The following is a 20,712-nucleotide window of genomic DNA, read 5'->3' on the forward strand; positions in this document are numbered from 1 at the left end:
CCGTTATGCCCATCGACCCTCTCGTACGGTAGGAGAGGACTCATAGAGGACTTCCAATCTGTATCAAAGTCATTGTTAAACTTATCCTGATTTTTATCGTGACCTTGTCCCTTGGATGACACTGGGGAACCAAATTGGTCTTCTTCTATCCTTATCTTTGACTCGTAGCGATTATGGACATCTGCCTATGTGGTTGCCTGAAACTCGAGCAAGCTTTCCTTCGATTTTCGGGAGGCATCAAAACTCAATAGATTGAGGCCCTTCGTGAATGCCTCTACTGCCCATTCATCCGGAACCACTGGTAATAGCATCCTTTCCTTCTAGAATCAGATTATGAACTCCCATAGCAATTCGGATTTTCCTTGCGAAATTCTGAATATATCGGCCTTTCTAGCCTTAACCTTTCTTGCTCTAGCATGAGCCTTAATGAACGAATCTGTAAGTATTTCAAAAGAATCAATTGAGTGTTCAAGTAAAAGGGAATACCATGTCAGGTTCCCCTTCGTGAGGGTTTTACCAAACTTTTTCAACAGGACTGACTCGATCTCGTGTTGAGCCAAATCATTTCCTTTTACTGTTATGGTATAGGTCGTGATGTGCTCATGCGGATCCGAAGCCCCATCATACTTTGGTGTATCTAGAATTTTGAACCTCTTTGGGATCAACTCTAGTGTCACACTTGGTTTAAACGGCAACTGCATGTACTTTTATTAATCCAAGCCCTTTAACACCGACGACGCGCCCGAAATTTGATCCATCCAAGCATGAAACTTTTTTGCATTCTGATTCATTCGCTCAGTCATCTCTCTCATGAGCTCGGTTTTGAAAAGGTCACTTAAGTTGTTATTCCCAGATCCACTACCGGTCCCTCTGGCCCCATCAAAATCGACCTCGTCCGTAGGAGTGTTATTATTGATTCTCTACGGCGTCTGATTTATGGGAACGTTGGAAGGAATCAGGGTCCCTCCATTCGCATTATTGGAGGTACCCGACAACACTTGTTTTAACTCTGTCATCACTCGATCTTGTCTCGAGAGGTGATCCATGATTCCTCTTTGTTGTTCCTGCAGGAGTTTAACCGTTTAAACAACGTGTTCGGCTTCCGCATCATCAGGGGTTGGGCTCCGCACATGTTGAGGATATTGCCCTTCACAAACTGGGGTTATTTCATCCCCTTAGTTGTGGTTCTCTCTAATGGAATCATCACGGTGGGACACTTCTTCCGGTTTACTGCATGCTCCATCTTTGTAAGCATTGTTGAAATCACCAGTTGCCATATCTAGTCTTTACTAAGGAAAGAATCAAAACTCGTTAGTAACTTACGAATGGATCAAAGTAATTATGCAGCTTTCTATGCTTCATGGTGGGCGCCAAATTGTGTACCAGTAAAACAGTACAGTTGAATTTATAGCATGATTTATAGACAAACGAATCGATTTGATCCAAAAATGATAAATAAGTAAGAACACAAATTAGATTAACAAATAAAGTTAAAGGAAATAATAAGTCTCGCTGGGGACTTAGCCGTTCCAATGACAAAAGCAAGAAATATGTCAAGTGTTTGATTTCAATGTAGAAAGAATATAAATTATAGCTTTGTGTGTAGAATATTTCATGTCTCTACAATGGTTGTCAATCCTGCTATTTATAGCTATACTTAGGAAGACAAGATCCTAGAATCAAGCTCCTCTTGAATGAGAATAAAAATGTTATTGATGGGTGTATAACAACTGGCTTTGGATGCAAACATTTTTTGTAACAACTGCTCAATAAATGCTTATGCTATGTAAATCCGAATCTCTATTTTCGGTTACACTTCCTTCAGTATCCACTCGGTACGGGCTATAAACTTTGCACCCGGTGTCAGTTACTTATCGACTCGTCCTTTGCCTGTCTTCGGGTTTACGTGTCACTTTATCATTCGACCACCAGTTATCAACCAATTTTACCCTATACAATAGGGTTTAATGTTTGACCAAAAAGTGTTTAGCTTTTTGTTAAACTAATTAATAAGAAGACTTTAGGCAAATCTTAACCAACAACAATTTACTCTAGATCTAAGATGGAAGATGAGAGTAAGCAAGCATAGCATATATAAGATTTAACTATATCAGTGATCAAATCCTATCATACAAGGAGAGGATGGTAATTCCCATAATATCAAACAACAATTAGGAGGATGTAAATATGAAAGGTCACTGATCTTTAGCAAAGTAGTATCCCATACATTTGATGTGAATAGACTAACAATATACGTTGATGATCTGAGCTTCCTTGCTTCTTTCTTCTTTTTGTGTTGGAGAGAGAGATGAAGGCTTCTCTTCCTTTCAAGGAACATGTATGTGTCTGGATTTTTTCCGCCCCCCCTTTCTTATTTTTTTCACTTAGTTTATATACTAGGTCTTCTCCCTTACCCAACAATGATTAACTATAGTGCTTTAATCGTTTGATTAGGTTACGGTCTGACCTTTTAAAGCACCATAATATACAATTCGCCTCTCAGGCATTCTGAATACTTGACCTCGGTTGTGGCCAAGGTACGTGTCGTTACGGTGTGGTATGGATATGATAGTCCCAACTAACTTTTCGCTGTCTCTTCCCATGCCGACTCCTATCTGGTCAGATTTTGACCCATATAGTTAGTCCCTCCGCCCGTTGGGGTCACCTCTTGGCGAGCTCGATGGGCGGATTCTATTGATTCGAAAATTAGGAGAAATTTGAACACTTTATGCGAGAGATGAGAAACTCATGGTGAGGTAGGGACGTGATGTTTAGAGATCTGCGTCAAACCGTTACATTAGTTCAAAATGTCATAAATACTTCTCATGCGTCATTATGGCACACATTTTATATGCATTGCATTTTTTCCCGAGCCCTTTCTGTTTTTTAAATGGCAGCATTTGGGTTTCCCGCTTAGGGTATTCATATCCTTATAAATAGGGGAGAATCTTTCATTTGAATGTTACACTTCTCAATCGCTCAAGAGATTCTTGCAACTTTTTTTCTTCTTCTTCTTCTTCTTCTTCTTCTTCTTTTTCTTTTTCTTCTTCTGTTTTTCATATTTTTGCTTCTGTGAGGATGTGTTGTGACTGCTACCTTTTATCCCTCATGACTCTTATTTCTTTTAATCAAAGAAAAGATGGCTAGTGCTTCTTCCAACTCTGATAGAGCTGTTCGTGATTCGGTGCCGGAAAATGATGTACCCCTAATCGAAGAGGGAGTGGAGATGGTGGAGGATGAGGGTTTTCTAACGGTAGATGAGGTGGTTCCCGCCCAGGGAAGGCAAAGATCGACTTCAATAGCCCTGCTGGAGACGAGCTGGAGCCCGTTCATTCTACGATGGATGTTGCGGCACTCACAGCGTTCAAAGCCAATTGGGGGATCCCTAATCATATTGAATTGGTTCCGGTGGATCAGGAAATAGTGCATTTACACCGTTCGGGCTACTGTGTGTTTTATGCGTATCCCTTTGTCATCGGGTACACGTTTCCCCTTCCTTCCTTGGTAGTGGATTTCTGCCGCTTCTATCGTGTGTCCAGCTCAACTTTCTCCGTACGTGTACAAGCTTTTCCTTATGCTCATCAAGTATGCGGAGCTGGCCGACCGAGGAATTTCTCTATGACACATGCTTCACCTCTTCGCCCCACATTTTCTTTGGGGTACGATGATTCACATGCATCACCGAGGAACAAAGAGTTTGGTGGTAAAGATGGACGACAAGGTAAATTGCCGCTTTTGGGATAGCTACTTCTACATCTAAATAGAGCACGCCGTGTCAAACCCGTTAGGGTTTCTTGGGACATGGAATTTCTCCCGTAGGTCTTCTTTTCTTTTTTACTTTATGCATTTTTTCTTGTAGTTGTCGGTCGTCTCCCTTTAATGACTTTGTTAAGGGTTTGTTTTTGTTTTTATAGCCAAGAGAGTACCTCTCCCGCTAGTTGCCTATATTCGCGAGTGGGTGAGAGCGATTCTTCCCCATACAATGGGGATTCGCGAATGGATACCTTTCTATGAGAAGTTTGGGCGCAAGCCTCTTGTTGGTGAGTCAGCTCGTTGTGGTCCGTTACTTTATTCTTTGCTTCGTATTTTCTTTTACCTTATCTTTGTTTGATCGAATCTCTTCTCATTGGCAGGTCGGAGAAGAGTGAGAAGGGCGAGGGCTCCTGCTTTTGCTTTCCACCAGCCGGCTTCCTCTGCCCGGCCTGTTCCAAGGGCAGTCGCGGGTGAGAATACCCAAAGTTTGGTTGCTTGGTAGACCATGTCCGCGAATGGACCTGTTCGTTTGGAGGTTGCTCCCCGGTTAGACACTCCAGTTCTCACAGTCCGTTCAATGGAGGAACCTTCTCGTAGTAGTGATAAAGGGGCACCATCAAAGAGGCAGAGGTTGGTAGAGGGGGCATCTTTGATTGAGACATCCTTTAGGGGCAGTCCTACTGCGGCATTATCTGAAGCTAGCGATGACTCCGACCTGAGCACAGATGCGTCACCTATTTTGGTCGTAGAGGAGACCACCATGGTAGGGGACAAAGTTCGAGGGCTGCCGTGATTATTCTGAGTGGCCTATCATCATCTTAGTAGGGTCGCATCCCCTCTTTGGCAAATGAGAGGTTGGAGGGCGTTGTGGTGGATGACTATGAGTCGGATTCTAACATCAATCCTAAGGACATGAGGATGTTCGAGGAAGGATTTACGAGGGTCGATGTAAGGGCGGGGGTCCTTCTCGTGTGCTCGAGATTTCATCAGATTTTAACTTGTTGGAGGACACGGTGGAGCTGGTGCCTCAGTTAGACCTTTTGTGTTCCGCTGAACGAAAGTGAGTCTCTTTGGGAGATCAATGATTCCACTTTGTTATGTGGTGTTGCAGGGATCACCTTGAGTGTGAGTTTCCTTTCGCCATTTTTTTTGTTTTGTGTTATTTTGCTTTCACTGATTCCTTCCCTCTTTTTCTTCTCTCTTTCTTTTTTAGACTTACATGCTGGAGATCGAGAGTGCTCGTAAGGCTAAGACCAGGGCCGAAGTCTTTCTAAAAATGGCCGCAAAGTATCGTCGCTATCACACCAAGTGCCATGAGATGCACGCGCATCTTAGGCAGGCGGTAATACTCAATTCGTTAAGGAAGAGTTGGAAAGAAGGGACGAGGAACTGATGCGGTCTATTTGCAGATACAGTGAGCTCGAGGAGTTACTCCATGCTAAAGACAAGGAGCTCGAATTGGGCAAGGGGGTTGCGGTAGAATGTGAAGACCTTCAGGCGAAGGTGCTGTCTTTGCGAGCCGAGCTGGAACAAAATGCCACCAGTGTTGCCGACCTAAGCGCAGAGTCGATAGAGAAAGTGGCTGAGCTGTAAAAGAAAGTGGCCGAGTTGGATAAAGCCAAGAGGGCTCGAGTGTCGACTTTGGCGAGGGTGACAACACTGGAGGACACTATCCGTGTCCTTAGGTCTGAACGGGAAGCTGAGAGGGCGACGACCACACTAAGGGAGGCACGACTCGAAGAGCGGATTAGTGAACTTGATCGGGATGCTTCGAGCCTGGAAGATCAAGTTACAGCTCTCAAGGCCGAGAAGGTGCAACGGTTGGCTCAGGCCCGCCCTCAAGAATCTGCCCCTACTGTTGTCCTACGCCGCTTGTATGAGCTATGGGTTCATGCTGAGGCCCAACGAGATATATATAAGGGCTTGTGGGAGGCGGGGAGTATCCGTGAGGCCGCTTTTGAAGATGCTCAGGCAAAGACACGCGAGGCTCGTCTTGCCTACGGTTATGACCCTACGACATCGGAGGCCGGTGAGGGTGCTGAGATTGAAGACGGGCTTCCTTCTAATGACAATGATGTTGGGGAGAACGACGGTGGAGATGACGCCGAGTGAAAATTTGTTGTAGCTTTTGTACTTATTTTTGTTGTTGTTGTTTGTTTACATCTTTTTTGGGGGCCTGCTTTGGCCATTTGTAAGGCATAAATGTTTCTCATGTACATCTGAATAAAATAGTCGCTTTGTCTTTGGTTACGTATCTTCTTTCTCTCTTGTTTTTTTTTGAAAGGATCTTCAGATTTCTTCATGATGAGTCCCTGATTTTAATTGGGAATTTGAACGAGGTCGAATTTAGTTCCCTTGATCTGAGTGAGATCGAATCTCATTTTGTGAGTTTGAATGAAGTCTCTTTTGATCTGCAAGTTCGAGTGAGGTTGACTTCTGATTTGCCAATTTGGGCGAAATCAGTTTTGACTTATACATTCGAATGAGATCAAATTCAGACTTGCCAATTTGGGCGAAGTCGGTTCCAACTTGTATATTCGAACGATGTAGAATTTAGATTTGCCAACTTGGGCGAAGTGAGTTTTGACTTGTATATTCAAGCGAGGTTGAATTCAGACTTGCGAACTTGGGCGAAGTTAGTTTTGACTTATATATTTGAGCGAGGTCGAATTCTGACTTCTGCCTGGCGATGGCCGGGGTCCGTAAGGGTGTAAATTCGAGCGAGGTCGAAATTGCAACTCGTCATGAGATCGAACAAAGTGAAACTTTGATCTTACTTGGCGATGGCCGATGGCCGTAAGGGTGTAAATTCGAGCGAGGTCGAAATTGTAACCCGTTGTAAGTTCGAACGAAGTTGAACTTTGATTTCACTTGGCGATGGTCGATGGTCGTAAGGGTGTAATTCGAGCGAGGTCAAAATTATATCCCTTTGTGAGTTCGAATGAAGTCAAAATTTGATTTCACTTGGCGATGGTCGATGGCTGTAAGGGTGTAAATTTGAGCGAGGTCGAACGAAGTCGAACTTTAATTTCACTTGGCGATGGCCGATGGATGTAAAGGTATAAATTCGAGCGAGGTCGAAATTATAACCCGTTGTGAGTTCGAACGAAGTCGAACTTTGATTTCACTTGGCGATGGTCGTAAGGGTGTAAATTCGAGCGAGGTCGAAATTGTAACCCATTGTGAGTTCGAACGAAGTCGAACTTTGATTTCACTTGCCGATGGCCGATGGCTGTAAGGGTGTAAATTCGAGCGAGGTCGAAATTGTAACACGTTGTGAGTTCGAACGAAGTCGAACTTTCATTTCACTTGGAGATATACTGGCTTGGTGGGGTGGTGAGATTTGCCCGTTGCATTACTTTTATTGGAGAACATTACTCGTTGCTGCATTGTTTATGCGTGTGTCGGGGGTGAGTCCCGGTTTTCTTAATTTTACATTCATTGGAGAGTGTTGTGCGTTGGCGTGAGTCCCAGTCTATCTAGCCTCTTCTTTGGCGGGATGTGTGATGAATTTTGTCGCTTGTGCTTTTTGACACCCTGGGACTCGATTGATTCGAACGAAGTTCGGGCGTGATTCGTAATATCTAGTCGGTTGAATCAACATAGGATTGCCATGGCGAGCGGCCTTGCAGCCTTTTTGTGCTTATGATGCCTGTGTTGGAGAGGCTGTACGTTCCATGTGCTCATTGCCTAGTCCCAGGTTATGGAGATTTTCTTGATAATTTCAGCTTGTTTTAAGCCGTTTGTCCGTTATTTGTAGTGTGGTACGGTGTGGAGGGTTCTGCTCGACCGTTGCTTGCTAGATGGTACGGTGCAAAACATTGTCCTGATGTGTTCGGTGGTGTTTGTTCCTTGTTCACGTGCCTGTGAGAGTGCTCATGTTCCTATCCCGAAAAAAGGAAAAATGACAAGTTAAGCCGAAACGAAATTGCCTATTACCTTGACCTGATAAGTCGGCGAAGGGAGAAGGACGCGGTAGGATGACTCATTTTATCCCGTACTCGAACGGCGATTTCAGATTCGGTAACCTCGTGTTTGGCTTCGCTGTGGTTCGTGTCTAGGCTTCTTATGGGCTGAACATGCTTTGCCCGTTGGGATCTCGAGCTCGGATCCCGGTCCGATCACATCCGATGTGCGCAAAAATAAGGGAAACATAAGTTACACTCTGTACATAAATTATTCACTGTGTATACAGGTACAAAAATAAAGCAGGATGAGCCGGTTGTTTCAAAGAATCACATAGTAGGCTATTGTCCTTTCCTAAGAGGTGAAAGTATAGGTCGATATATAAAATTAATATAGCGAATAGGATTGCAGACGTGCTAAGTGTGTAATGGCCATAATCCCGCTTTGTGTACTCGTACGACGTACCAAACCCATCGCTACAACGAGACACAGATTTTGCAGATATGAGGCATATTTCGATTTCATGCAAAAACCCAACCCTGATTGGTTTGGTTATCTCAAAAGCTTGTCTACCACTTTTTCAAGTTGGTATTTGTACTGAGATGGTGAGGCTATGACAACCGGAAAGCGATAATTTGGCTGGCTTTAGTTCTAGAGGAAACTAAAATTTTGGCTAAGAAATCCCCACAGACGACGTCAAATTGTTTAACCAAAAAGTGTTTAGCTTTTTGTTAAACTAATTAATAAGAAGGCTTTAGGCAAATCTTAACCAACAACAATTTACTCTAGATCTAAGATGGAAAATGAGAGTGAGCAAGCATAGCATATATAAGATTTAACTATATCAGTGATCGAATCCTATCATACAAGGAGATGATGGTAATTCTCATAATATCAAACAACAATTAGGAGGATGTAAATATGAAAGGTCACCGATCTTTAGCAAAGTAGTATCCCATACATTTGATATGAATAGACTAACAATATACGTTGATGATCTGAGCTTCCTTGCTTCTTTCTTCTTTTTGTGTTGGAGAGAGATGAAGCTTCTCTTCCTTTCAGGGAACATGCCTGTGTTTGGATTTTTTCCGCCCCACTTTCTTCTTTTTCTCACTTAGTTTATATATTAGGTCTTCTCCCTTACCCAACGGTCATTAACCATAGTGCTTCAATCGTTTGATTAGGTTACGGGCTGACCTCTTAAAGCACCATAATATACAATTCGCCTCTCAGGCGTTCTGAATACTTGACCTCGACTGTGGTCGAGGTACGTGTCGTTACGACGTGATATGGATATGACAGTCCCAACTAACTTTTCGCCGTCTCTTCCCATGCCGACTCCTATCTGGTTAGATTTTGACCAATACAAAATGTATGCTAAATCCTTCTGCAACCATCTTCTTTAGAAGACAATGTCCTATATTGCAAGGTATGTTTTCACAAAAAAATTGCAAGAAATATTTACTACTGTAATTACTACATGGTGATTATTAGGAGAAAAAGGACAAACTGCGAGATGAGATCAATTGGTTTTCAGACTGTTTTTTCTTTTTAATTTATAAATAAATACAAGAAATTTTTACTAACTATTTTCTTCTATTCAAATTATAAAAAATTATGTTAAAATATTTCCTCCCAATGTCCCGTACAATTTCCTAGAATTGAAGGTTTCTGAAATTTAATTTCTAATCTTTACAAGTTGCCAAAAGATTAGGGAAGACGCCAGAAGCCAGGTGGAATCCCACCCACCGAGGGGAACACTCCCACAGAATTCGAAAAAAGCGACGAAAGTTTTATGTTCCTTTCTTATTGGTGCAAAGTGCAAACAAAAGCAGATTGTTCAGATTCTCCGTCGCAATTACCGGCATCACCTTCCCGGCGGGCACGCTCCGACAGATATGAAGAAGGATAAGGCGGTTTTAATAGAAAGCCCTAGCACAAATGAAGCAGACGAAAAACAAGATGATGCTGCCGAAAGTAATGCTCCAGCTCGTCGTTTCTCCACCCGAAATGCTTCTTCCAAATACGATTTCGTTAAGGTCTATATCGTTCTGCTTCTATAGTTACAATTCTAGTTCGATTAATTTCTAGTTTATTATATATATATACTCGTTTTGTTTGTGTTTCAGGTGAAAGTATGGCTAGGTGACAATGCCGATCACTACTATGTTCTCTCTAGATTTTTGCTCAGCAGAATGCTCACTGTCACTAAGGTGAAAACATCTCTCTCTTTTTACTGCATTTCTTACCTTTTTACCTGGGAGGCAGTTACTGCTGCAGATTAAGTTTGTTGTATCACATGCAAATTCATAATCAGGAAGTAATCATTCTATGAATTGAATCCGATTTTATTTTCTATACTAACATATTAAGATTTACTATCAACTTGGAATTACGAGAGAATCGGCTCGAGCAGCTTATCAGTTGTGATGTAAATAATGCAAAAAGTATCTTTGTAGGTATTGGCTTAAGTTCCATTGCTTGCTCTTAGTTGATTGATTAAGTTGTTACTTACCAGCATTGTTCCTATTCAACTTCTAACATCAGAGGGAAAAATAATGATTTACTCTGCTGTTCCTAAAATTGGCTAATTTGTATTGATTATTCATGCTGTCCCTTGTTAGTTTCCAAGGTTGGGATGACCTACTACTACATCTTCTTTTCTAGAGATCTTTTGCTGGGAATGTGGAGTTAATATTCACTGCTTCTCGTTTGCAGATACCAAATCACGTGGCTATCAAAATTGCTCTTGAGCTTAAGAAGCTTCTTGTTGACAACAGCCTACTCGATGTGTATGACATCAAAGTTTTATGTCTTCTTCTCATTGGGTTATTAGCCTAGTTGATCCATAAAACTTAGTCACTTATTTCTTGCGCAGCTCACAATCAGATTTGGAGGCAAACTTGTTCAAGGTACCACATTTCTTGCTCTCGGTTATGTTCCTCTTCCAATTCTTCTCAGCGGTTCAAATAACTTTCCCATGAATATTGAACTATCTAAAATAATCTGCTATGAATATAAATACATACCTATGCTTCCCCCCCCCCTTCCTCGGCAGGCTAATGCTGATTATAGAATTGCACCTCTAGCAAGTAAGTGGATTTCATTACCCAGTTGCAACATGTCATCAAACATCTTCATTTTTTCTCTCTGTGGTTGGGAATTATTGTGAGCTGCTGCGCTTTTATTGAATGAATCTAAGCATAAGCAAAATTGCTTCATTATTTCATCCATTAGGCATTTTGAGAAATTTCTATTTTAGGATCTTATTTGGTTGACATCTTTAACTAGCAAATGCACTCAAGGTGGTGAAAACAGAGTCCTGATGATGATCCAGTTTAACCTGAGCTTTGCTTTATGTCTTTTGGCAATTAATTATTCCTACCTAGTGGTGTCTAGGACTGATATTTGACACAACAATGTTCGTGTTTCAGATTGAATTACCCATGTAGGAGTGCTAATATGCACACAATATTGTTTCACGCTTTCAATTCACTAATAAAAATGTTATGCTGTCAGGGACCAACCCTTTGGTTGGAGTGTTAACGGTCATTCATGTGTTGATTGTCTGATGAGAACAACACTGCCATAAGAAATCTGTGCAGAACCTATTGCTTCAATCAAAAAAGTCATACAAGAAGAGATTTTCCACAAAAATATTTAGAGCAGATTTCTGTGATTTCCTTCTCTTAATTCTGTGAACATCTTATACTAGTTTGTGTAAAAATTGACACTGTTGTGATTTGATCTTCCTCTCTCATAGAAGTTTTTCAAAATTCTGAAAGTGGATGAATAACACTGATTTTGGATGTCGTGCAGCTTATGGAGCGAAGAGGTTTTGGACAAGAGTATATAAACCGTTATAAAATGATTACGAGGTAGTTGATATTTGCTTTGTCAACTTTCCTTCCTTTGCCTATTGTGGTTTTTTCTATTTATACTTTTTTTTTTTGTAAAGGAGGGAGTAATGAGGAAGGGAGTGATTGAAACGGCCTAATTTAACATTTGATGTTGCTTACTCTTCTTTGGCTATCTTTATCTTCTTAGATTTCACCATCTGAGAGTTCCTTTGGTAATTCTTGTTTGTGGTACTGCTTGCGTTGGAAAATCTACTATTGCAACCCAGCTTGCACAAAGGCTGAACTTGCCAAACGTCTTGCAGGTGTCTTCTTTAGTCCTTATACACTTACTGGTTCTGCTTCTAATTTATTCCGTTGGGCAAACACCTACTATTTATCCCGGCTTGCTTATCCTTTTATATGCAACTTTTTTTCCAGACTGACATGGTGTATGAATTGCTACGGACATCAACAGAGTATGTAACTACACTGCAGATTTAGTTATTACGGTTACCACTTCCTTCCAGAAAATTGCATACTCATGTTTGTTCATGCTTAGCTAAAGATTGTCTGAGAAGTGTGATATTATGTGGCACTCAAATACTTATGTACCTTGTTATTTTTGTTAGTGCACCTTTGGCATCTTCTCCTGTATGGGGACGCGATTTCAGCTCACCAGAGGAGATAATAACCGAATTTTGCAGAGAATGCAGAATAGTAAGGAAAGGTAATTGTTGGTGTAAATAACTGTTCTGGAACATATCAAGGAATTCAATCAGTATCTCAATATCTTTTGTAGGTTTGGCTGGTGATTTGAAGAAAGCTATGAAAGATGGAAAACCAATTATAATTGAGGTATTATTTGTCCTCCATAAACTGCATATTGTGTTTTTGTCGTTGCTTATTTGTCATGCTTAGATGTTTCTTCTTATGCCCTCCCTGTCTTTCTTAGTAATCCTCTTTTTGACATCTGATTGGAAAAGAAGCATTGCGACTGGTCCTTGTAGAAAAGAAAAAGAAAAAGAAAAAAACGAAAAGAAGTAGCATTACGACTGGCAGAAAATGGGTCCTAAAGATAAGAAGTCTAAGATCATACATTATGCCCCAGCCACAGTTAAAACTAATTGAATTTTGAAGGAATTTTATGGAGGAAACATGCTCTTTCGAATCTCCCAGAGGGTGACTTTAATCTTTAAAGCAGCTTTATCTCCTAATATTGATATATCTATCTAAAGCAAATAATTGTATATTTATTAAACATCTGGTACTGCGCTTCACGGTAAGAGGACCCAATCACTTAAGAAAGTGATGGATGTGTTGGAGCTAATTTTCTATATTAGCATTTTGTTTCTTTCCCAATTAACCAAGTAGTTCTAAACCCTTGGAGGTCTTTATATATGCATTTGATATCGATATGAGTATTTTCTTCTGCTTCTAAGTCTATCTTGATCTTGTCACTTGCTAGTTTGGACTTTCACTTGCACCATCAAAATGAAAGGCTGCTTGTCTGATAACACAGTTTGAGCTCCTTTATATGTGGTTATGCATCACTACTAATAGAAAAAGTGGCACTTTTTCTATCATTTCCTTCCCACTCATAATTTACAATGTGATTGCCACTTTTTCTATTAGTATTTTTTGTATCTTTCTCAAAAAATAATACTAGAAAAAGTGGCAATCACATTGTAAATTATGAGTGGGAAGCAAATGATATGAGAAAGTGAAAATTTGCCTTATTTAACACGTAGAAGGAGAAAGATACCTGGGAGAAGGAAAAAACAAAATCTCCACCCAGGGTCATCTGGAGCATCTGAATTTGAGACTAGGAGAGAGGGAAGAGAGATAGGTGAAGTCCCAAAGCATATTATTGGTGAATCTGCATTGATAGCAGTATCGGAAGAGCTTTTTCTATCCTTGGGATGCTGTACAGGCAGATTTTTTTGAAGTGATAAGTATATTATATAGAAATAAACAGCAAAGCACTAAGAAAGTGCTGTTTAGGTACAAGTCAGAAAAACCCCTGTACAGAAAAACAAAAAGAGGGGCAAATATCTATACGGAAATTGATTCCTATAGTGAATCGATGAAATCTAACATACTGTTTTCATCCTTTACATCCTGTAAGTTGCACCAAAAAGCCAAAAACCAAAGACATTTGTACTTTTAACATTTGTACAGAGACAGCTTTCCCTTCAAACACCTTGCATTTCTTTTAGTCCACAAAACCCAACAGATACAAGCTGGCACTGTAACCCACAGACTTCTTGCTGGTTTTCTGATCCCACTTTGCTCCAAATGGTAAACAGGTCTTTAACAGTGAAAGGCATGACAAAAGACAAGTTGAAAAGATTGAAAAACAGATTCCATTGTTGCCTTGCCACTGTGCAATGCAAAAAAAGATGGCTGCTGAACTCGTCATCCTTGTTGCATAAGCAGCATCTGCTGCAAATGCTCACTCCCCTTCTCTGTAAATTGCTTTGGTTCAGACAGGCATTAAGCTAACAACCACATAAAACAGGCTACCTTTCGAGGATCTTTAGTTTTCCATATCATCTTCCAAGGCAAGTTGAGAGTACTCTCCAGCACCTTGTTTAACTCACTGTAGCAAGAGCCTACTGAAAAGATATCATTCTGTTGCCTCAGCCAGATTAATTGATCTGCTTCATCAGTTATTAAAGTCATCTTATCCAGATCTTGTAGCAAGAGAGCCAATCTTGGAATTTCCCGATCAAAACATGGTCTTCTAAAGTTGAGACACCAGCTGTTACCATTCCAACAATGCGACACTGGGCTATCAGTATTCGAGGAAAAACAGTAAAAGACCATTGTATGCCATGTGATTATAATCTGCCTGTACAGGTAGAGACAAGGAAGCTCTTGGCCTACTTGAATATAATTTTCCAACATAGCACCCCCTTAGTGCCATAAATTTAATAAGATTACCTTACTTTTTCTCGAAAAACAGATGCCTGAGTGTGTGGTGGCAGTCAAGAAAGCATTTTATGCAAAAAAGAAATAATATGTACTGACATGTGAGCACGCATAGCAGGGCTGATGTCTAGTATAATCATCCTTGTAGCTGCAGTATTATTGAGAATTTTCTATCACAGTGTTTGTATCACATCAACTATTTTTTTTTAATTGGTAGTGAATGCCGAAAATCATTTGGCTCTGTATTCAGTTCAATTTTAAAGCAATGCTTGAACATTGAGTGATCCCAGTTGGATGGTATATCAATGGCAGGGGATACACCTAGATCCTAGTATTTACCTAATGGATGAAGAGAATAAATTGCCCCCGTCTTCTCCAGCAAACCAAGCAGGGCCAAAATCTCTGAAGGTGGACGAACAGAAGGAATTACAACAGAAAAACAATTGTAATGTTGGAGACAGCAGTCGGAGTGGCCACAAGGATTGCTGTTCTGAGGATATGAATTCAGAACAATCTTCTGAGTCAAACAAGATCACAGCTGCTCTGAAATCCTTGGACATTGTTAATAGAGTTTCTGAAAATACGGGTAAGTGCCTTTGCACATTTCTATTAGTTTTCCATCTCTAAAATCTAATCCTCTACTCGAGCTATTTCTTTTTTCTTTCCTCCCTTGATGCTTCCTCACTGCCTATCAGGTAATGCAGGTGAAACAGTTAAAGATTCAGGAGCAGACCAAAATCCTTCTCATAGAAGAGAAAAATCTGGTGCTCAACCAATAATTGTACCTATAGTTTTAAGGATGGCTGAGTTTGACCATAAGGTTGCCACCTTATGTCTATTTATCATATATTATCTTCAAATTCTTGTTTCTATCTTTGTATATGCTCTCTCTAAAATAGATTGAGAGATAAAGAGCAGATCTAAATTCTCTAAGCCTTGTTATCTTAGAGATGACAAAGTAAAATGGAGTTTCTTGTTATCTTAGAGATGACAAGGTAAAATGGAGTTTCTTTTTAAGTACCAGTTTGGAACAGCTATCTTTTCTTACTAATCTGCTCATTAGTCTGTTTGAACCCAAAGAGGTGTAGTCTTTATCTTCCCCTCCAAAGTACCCAGTTCTAGCTTCTATTTTTGAGCGACAAGTTGACCCATTTACATGACACCTTACTCATATCCCGTAATACTTCTCCCAACTGTCCTTTCCTCTTTTATTCACTCTGAACTGATGTCTTAACTTACACTAAACTAACTTCATGAAATAGCTTGAATTTTTTTTCCTGTTTAGTGGAAAAACATGTTTCTCATGTTGCTTATCTTATTCCTTGCTTGCACAGTAGTCAACCCACAGCTACTAAGGAAGAACCCTTGAATAGTTAGGAAAGAAAAGGGCAATATGACGGTGGGGTTGGTAAATATATTCCAGCTGATTATGAAAGCGTAAACTGTAATGGTTCATGTAATATCTTCATTGGTTGAAATACTCCTTATTGAACCTCAGTTTTTACATTCTTCCAAAAGTTAAATTGTTTGATTGATTATTGGCTGCAGTCAAAGACATGAGAGATGAGGTTAATTAGAGAGACAACCACTAAAGGTAGATTTATCCATTTCCAGTAGAACAAAAGAGTAAAATTGAAATAGCCAACCATCTACTTCTATGGAGTCTTTTACTTCCCAAATTTGCTACTTCTGCTCCCAATACTTTATGAGGACCTCAGTTATGCGCAGGAATAGTAGGATATCCATAATATTGTCTTACTCCTTCCATCCTCCCCCTCCTTTGCGGCTCACTTATCTTTTCAAACATCCCGAAAGTTTTGATAGTTTTTTTTATTATATAAAAAATAGTAGCGATACAGTGTCCTCTAATCTTAGAACTATAAATTGATTAAACAAATCAAATTTGCCTGTAACCGAGCTATCTATGAAAACTACCCAAAAAATATAGTTGTTTGACTTGTCTCCTTCCTGCTGCCGATATGGTATGCAACTGAATTTGAGTCCATTGTTATCATCCTCAATCATAATCTTAAATTATTATCCATTGCATAAAGCACGATACAGGGAGTAAACTGTTTTTCATATTTTGTCCCACGGCTACCTTATTGACTAACTATGTCTTTTATGCAGGCATTGCTGGAGGAGTGGGTAGCTACTCGTACATGCAGTGAGAAATATCCTACCCAGGTTCCACAAGTTGTTGAGATCTCTTATTTATCATTATCTGTGAACATGGAAGTTTAACATATCCATAATTCAAGTGGGTGGATTTTGATATAGTAGCACCTGAGTTCTGCAAAATCTGTGATATATGTCCTTATCAGTAAAATATCACTGGTGATTGATATACACATGTGCTCTTCTTTTATTTTTGCTCTAAATTAATAAGAAATTGATTTTTGGATTAATCTTTGCACATGTGCAGATGGGGGCAGCTGCCCTCAACTTTCTGATACAGTGGTGGAGACATTTTCTGACAATTAAGAATAATTTTTTTCTTTTAAGAAAAAAAAGAGGAAGAATGAGTAAGAAAGAGCATGAATATCTTGTCCAAAATGATGTCTTCTGCAGCATATAAAACGTTCAAGATTTGTTCTCCTTCAATTTGGAAAGCTGAAAAACCCTTTTGAAGATATATAATCCTTGTTTCTCCTTAGTTTTCTTCACACATCAGTTTTCCACTTACACTTAGAAAAAGAGAATAGTTAATGTTTTGAGCTTGAAAATGATATATATATATATATATATATATATATATATATATATATACACTGATTACCAAGTTTAAACTCATTACGAAGATCACCAATATAATGATCCTTTCATCTTTATTCGTATTTTTATCTATCCAAGTGAGGTGACTTCATAATAAATTGAAGTACCATATTGTCTTCTGGTCATCAGCTAGGGATATGACAGTTCATTTTTGTTATCCCCATACCCACTCCCCCCCCCCCCAAAAGAAAAAGAAGAAAAGGAAAAGAAAAGATAAAGAAATGAATTTTTGTTATCCCCATACCTACTACAGCCAGTGATATTCTACGTTGCAAAGCTGGAACAAATTATCTTCATAAAGCTTATCAGCAGTAGCGGAACCAGAAACTCTAATAAAGGGATTAACAAAATGCCAAAAATGCTTATTTGTCGTTACAGTAAAAGCTTCATTTATGTTAAAGGGATTCAAATGTTTATATACGTACAAAAACATTACCTTTATCCTATTTGGACAGTATAATTTTCGACGAAGGGGATTTAATTGAACAACCTTCCTTATATGTGGCTCCACCACTGCTTATCAGTTCTACAAGAATTTAAGAAAATTCGCACCCCTTTCTCTCTCTATATCTGGCTTCAATCCTATCTCTATGTTTATGCGTGTGTTATGAATAAGCACACGCATGATACATAGTGTATTTGCTCTTGGAATCCATGCAAACTTAGGGAAAGATAGGGCACAATTTTTCTTATCTATATAGGTGATACTGATTAGTTGAGAATAAGTTTTAGTCATGTTGGTTCGTTTTCTTTTGGTCCTATGCTTTGTATGAATCTTTTAGCCCTATTAGAGATTTTTATGTCAGGAGAAAAGATAGAGAACTTCTAGTACTTTTTATTTTTATTTTCATTCTATATAATGTTGGCTTGAGATGAATTTAAATGGAGAAATATGGTCACTGAGGAATCATATAGCCAAACAACTTGTTTGGAACACAGGCCTAGTGATTCTTGTTGTATGTACATAGTGTATTTCTATCTGAATGTTTTCCCTTTTCTTATCTTCTTTAGCTGGTAATCCTCTCTTGAATTTCTTTTCAGGACAAAGATAAATTGATAACTAACTTGAAGACTATACAGGACTATCTCTGTTCGTTTACGTCACAGGTATGCTTTTTCGATTTCTGTTTGTTTCTATAAACTTAACATGTTGAGAGCCTGAGTTATCATCTTCATAAGCATCCATATACAAATTTGGAAATCCTTCTTCCAGATAGATAAAAAACTATCCAAGGAGAAATCAAGAACTAATCAACCTGCCAATAAGAGCCTAATCTGGATTGTGAAACTGAAAACCTACTGTAGTATCTAATGAAACAGAGAAATTTCACCAGACTATTTATGAGTCTTATTGGTATTGAATTCACGTAGCTTTCGTGTTTTTGTGGGCAAATTTAAGCAATCCAATGAGTGCAAATGTGATGAAAGCTTTCTAATCTATCGCTATACGGAAAAATTGCTCCTCAAGGAGTGTTACTAATAGTGGAATTCCCCTAGGTGATGAAACTTTCATTTGATTTTAAACATGTTCCGCAGGGGGAGTAATGGTTTTGATGCATAAAGCCATGTATTACTATAACCCATACAATGCCATGATTAAAGATCTGATTCTTATTCAAGTTTAAAAAGTTGGCACCAATCCTCAAGTACTTGCCACACTTCCTGAACTAGAGTCGACTGCCATCCTCCTCAATGCAGCTAGTCATGCACGATGCTATTTCAATAGCGTGTTCTTGCAGCTAGCCAGTTAGTATCTGTAGTTTGAATCTAGGAGTCCATTTCTTTCAAATTCTATTCTTTATCCAGATGAATAAATAGAGCTAGAGGAAAGAAGGGGACCCCTAAATTGAGCATAGCATCCAAGTCATGGGTTTTAGTTCGCTATTGGCTGGTCTGTTCCTTTTTTGTGTGATAACTTTATGGAAAATATAGTGGAAGATGCAAAATGGGGAACACCAAAAGCAGAGTACAAAAAATGTAGAGTAGTATATTTTTCTTGTGGTCTGGGGGACTTGCTGAGCAGTTCATATAAATTTGTCGAGTTATGGAAGAGTGATCCTTTTCTAGAATTCTTGATACTGCTTCATGGGACTGTGCATGCACTAAAAAACCAATTTAACGCACGGTGAATTATGGACACAGGTTATAATAAAATAAAAGCACTGTAAAATTTTATTTGATATTAGTGTGCAAGTTGGCTAAAAAGAAATGATTTTCTTATTAAACTTATTAATTAAATAAAAAAGAGAAAGTAACCATTTGTCAATTCTTTTCATGTCTGATATGTCTGAACGACTTTTACCTAGTACATCCTGACTTTTAAGGTTTAGTTGAATTATTGATTTGTTAAAGTATAGATTCACAATTTTTATCCGATGGGGCTGCATTCTTTATTGACAGGGTTTAACAGTTGTAAACATATCAGCTACAACTTTTCCTCAAACATTGGATTGGCTGCACAACCATCTTCTACAGGTAATTTGTCAGTGTTATTCTTTTCCTGGGGCTTACTTTGTTGATTGTCACTGGGTCACTGCTGATTTCATCTGGGAAAGTCAAAGATCTGAGTTGTCTGATGTTTTACACAGCTGAAACAGAGGATATGATATAATCCAAGTGAAAATCATTACTTACTTTTTCTTCTGCTTCTCAGTGTATCGAGCATGGTACAGCACATGTTTCTAGGGGGAACAATGAGCAGATAGTCAAAGACTAGATTACTGGCAGCCATATTCTTGATGAACAAGGTACTCAGCCAACTATTAAGTCCGTCTACTACCTTTGCAGATGTATAAAGCTTTGCATGGTAGATCTATTTCACCTTTGCATGAGCTGCACAGAAGCTGTCTCTACCATATGGTTTTTTGTGTAGTTCATTCAGCCAAGGGCAATCCTGCTCTGTTTTGAAAGTTTGACTACCTGAGAAGTCTTAAGCTGTTAAGAGTAACATCATCTTGTATCTTCTGTTGCCTTTAAGGCGCCCATAATTTACATCTACCACCTGAATGAGAAGAATGTGTAGACAGTTTTATAGTACAACTCTTTTTGTTTCACGTGATACGATTTCCTAACTCAGCAGATTTTGTCTGCCGCCATATCCAGAGGACGGCCCAACTGGCCCTAATCACTCAAGAATAATGAAAAAAAAAAAACGAACAAATTATTATTAGGACAGAATAGAAAATTGTCAAGCGGCATTTTGAAAGAAGTTTAGTTGAAAGCCGCCCGCTTAAATTTTAATATGGTGCGTTGATAAAGTCAAATGGCCCAAAACTGGAAATATATTAGCAGAATATGGAGATCTCCGTTTGTTTTTTTTGTCCAACGGAAGGAAGAGTAGTTTAGTGCTAAGGGTAGCTATTTTAATATTTGAAAGAAGCCAATATATTATTAGTAAAATGCTTAAACAGAAATTTGACCTTAAACATTGACTGAGGCAGAGGAGTTTTGGGGGGCTGCTCCGGTGCTCCCCCTCCCCAAATCTTGGATCATTTATGCGGTGGCCCAC

General features: G+C 39.3%; 1 protein-coding gene across 2 annotated transcripts; it reads left to right on the forward strand.

Annotated features, from left to right (window-relative positions):
• The first annotated feature begins 9,041 nt into the window (after positions 1–9,041).
• On the forward strand, positions 9,042–20,257 carry LOC104235730 (P-loop NTPase domain-containing protein LPA1 homolog 2-like). 2 transcript variants are annotated; one of them, XM_009789539.2, is made up of 16 exons: positions 9,042–9,088; positions 9,359–9,698; positions 9,789–9,872; positions 10,378–10,451; positions 10,538–10,571; positions 11,479–11,537; positions 11,707–11,821; positions 11,937–11,974; positions 12,128–12,225; positions 12,298–12,353; positions 14,742–15,015; positions 15,125–15,249; positions 16,560–16,616; positions 18,246–18,311; positions 19,605–19,679; positions 19,858–20,257. In XM_009789539.2, exons 1-16 carry the CDS (start codon positions 9,072–9,074, stop codon positions 19,918–19,920), a joined length of 1,575 nt encoding a protein of 524 aa, XP_009787841.2. In that variant the 5' UTR covers positions 9,042–9,071; the 3' UTR covers positions 19,921–20,257. The 2 variants fall into 2 exon arrangements, with proteins under 2 accessions (XP_009787841.2, XP_009787843.2); XM_009789541.2 differs by having other exon boundaries at positions 15,134–15,249.
• Positions 20,258–20,712: the final 455 nt, after the last annotated feature.

Source organism: Nicotiana sylvestris, chromosome 3, assembly GCF_000393655.2.
Source record: "Nicotiana sylvestris chromosome 3, ASM39365v2, whole genome shotgun sequence".
In the NCBI taxonomy this organism is placed as follows: domain Eukaryota; kingdom Viridiplantae; phylum Streptophyta; class Magnoliopsida; order Solanales; family Solanaceae; genus Nicotiana; species Nicotiana sylvestris.

Bases quoted from the DNA above. Each gene is read 5' to 3' on its own strand.
- LOC104235730 (XM_009789539.2), top strand. The intron at 10,572-11,478 runs GTACCACATTTC...GATGTCGTGCAG, and splicing joins TGGAGGCAAACTTGTTCAAG to CTTATGGAGCGAAGAGGTTT. The intron at 11,975-12,127 runs GTATGTAACTAC...TATTTTTGTTAG, and splicing joins TTGCTACGGACATCAACAGA to TGCACCTTTGGCATCTTCTC.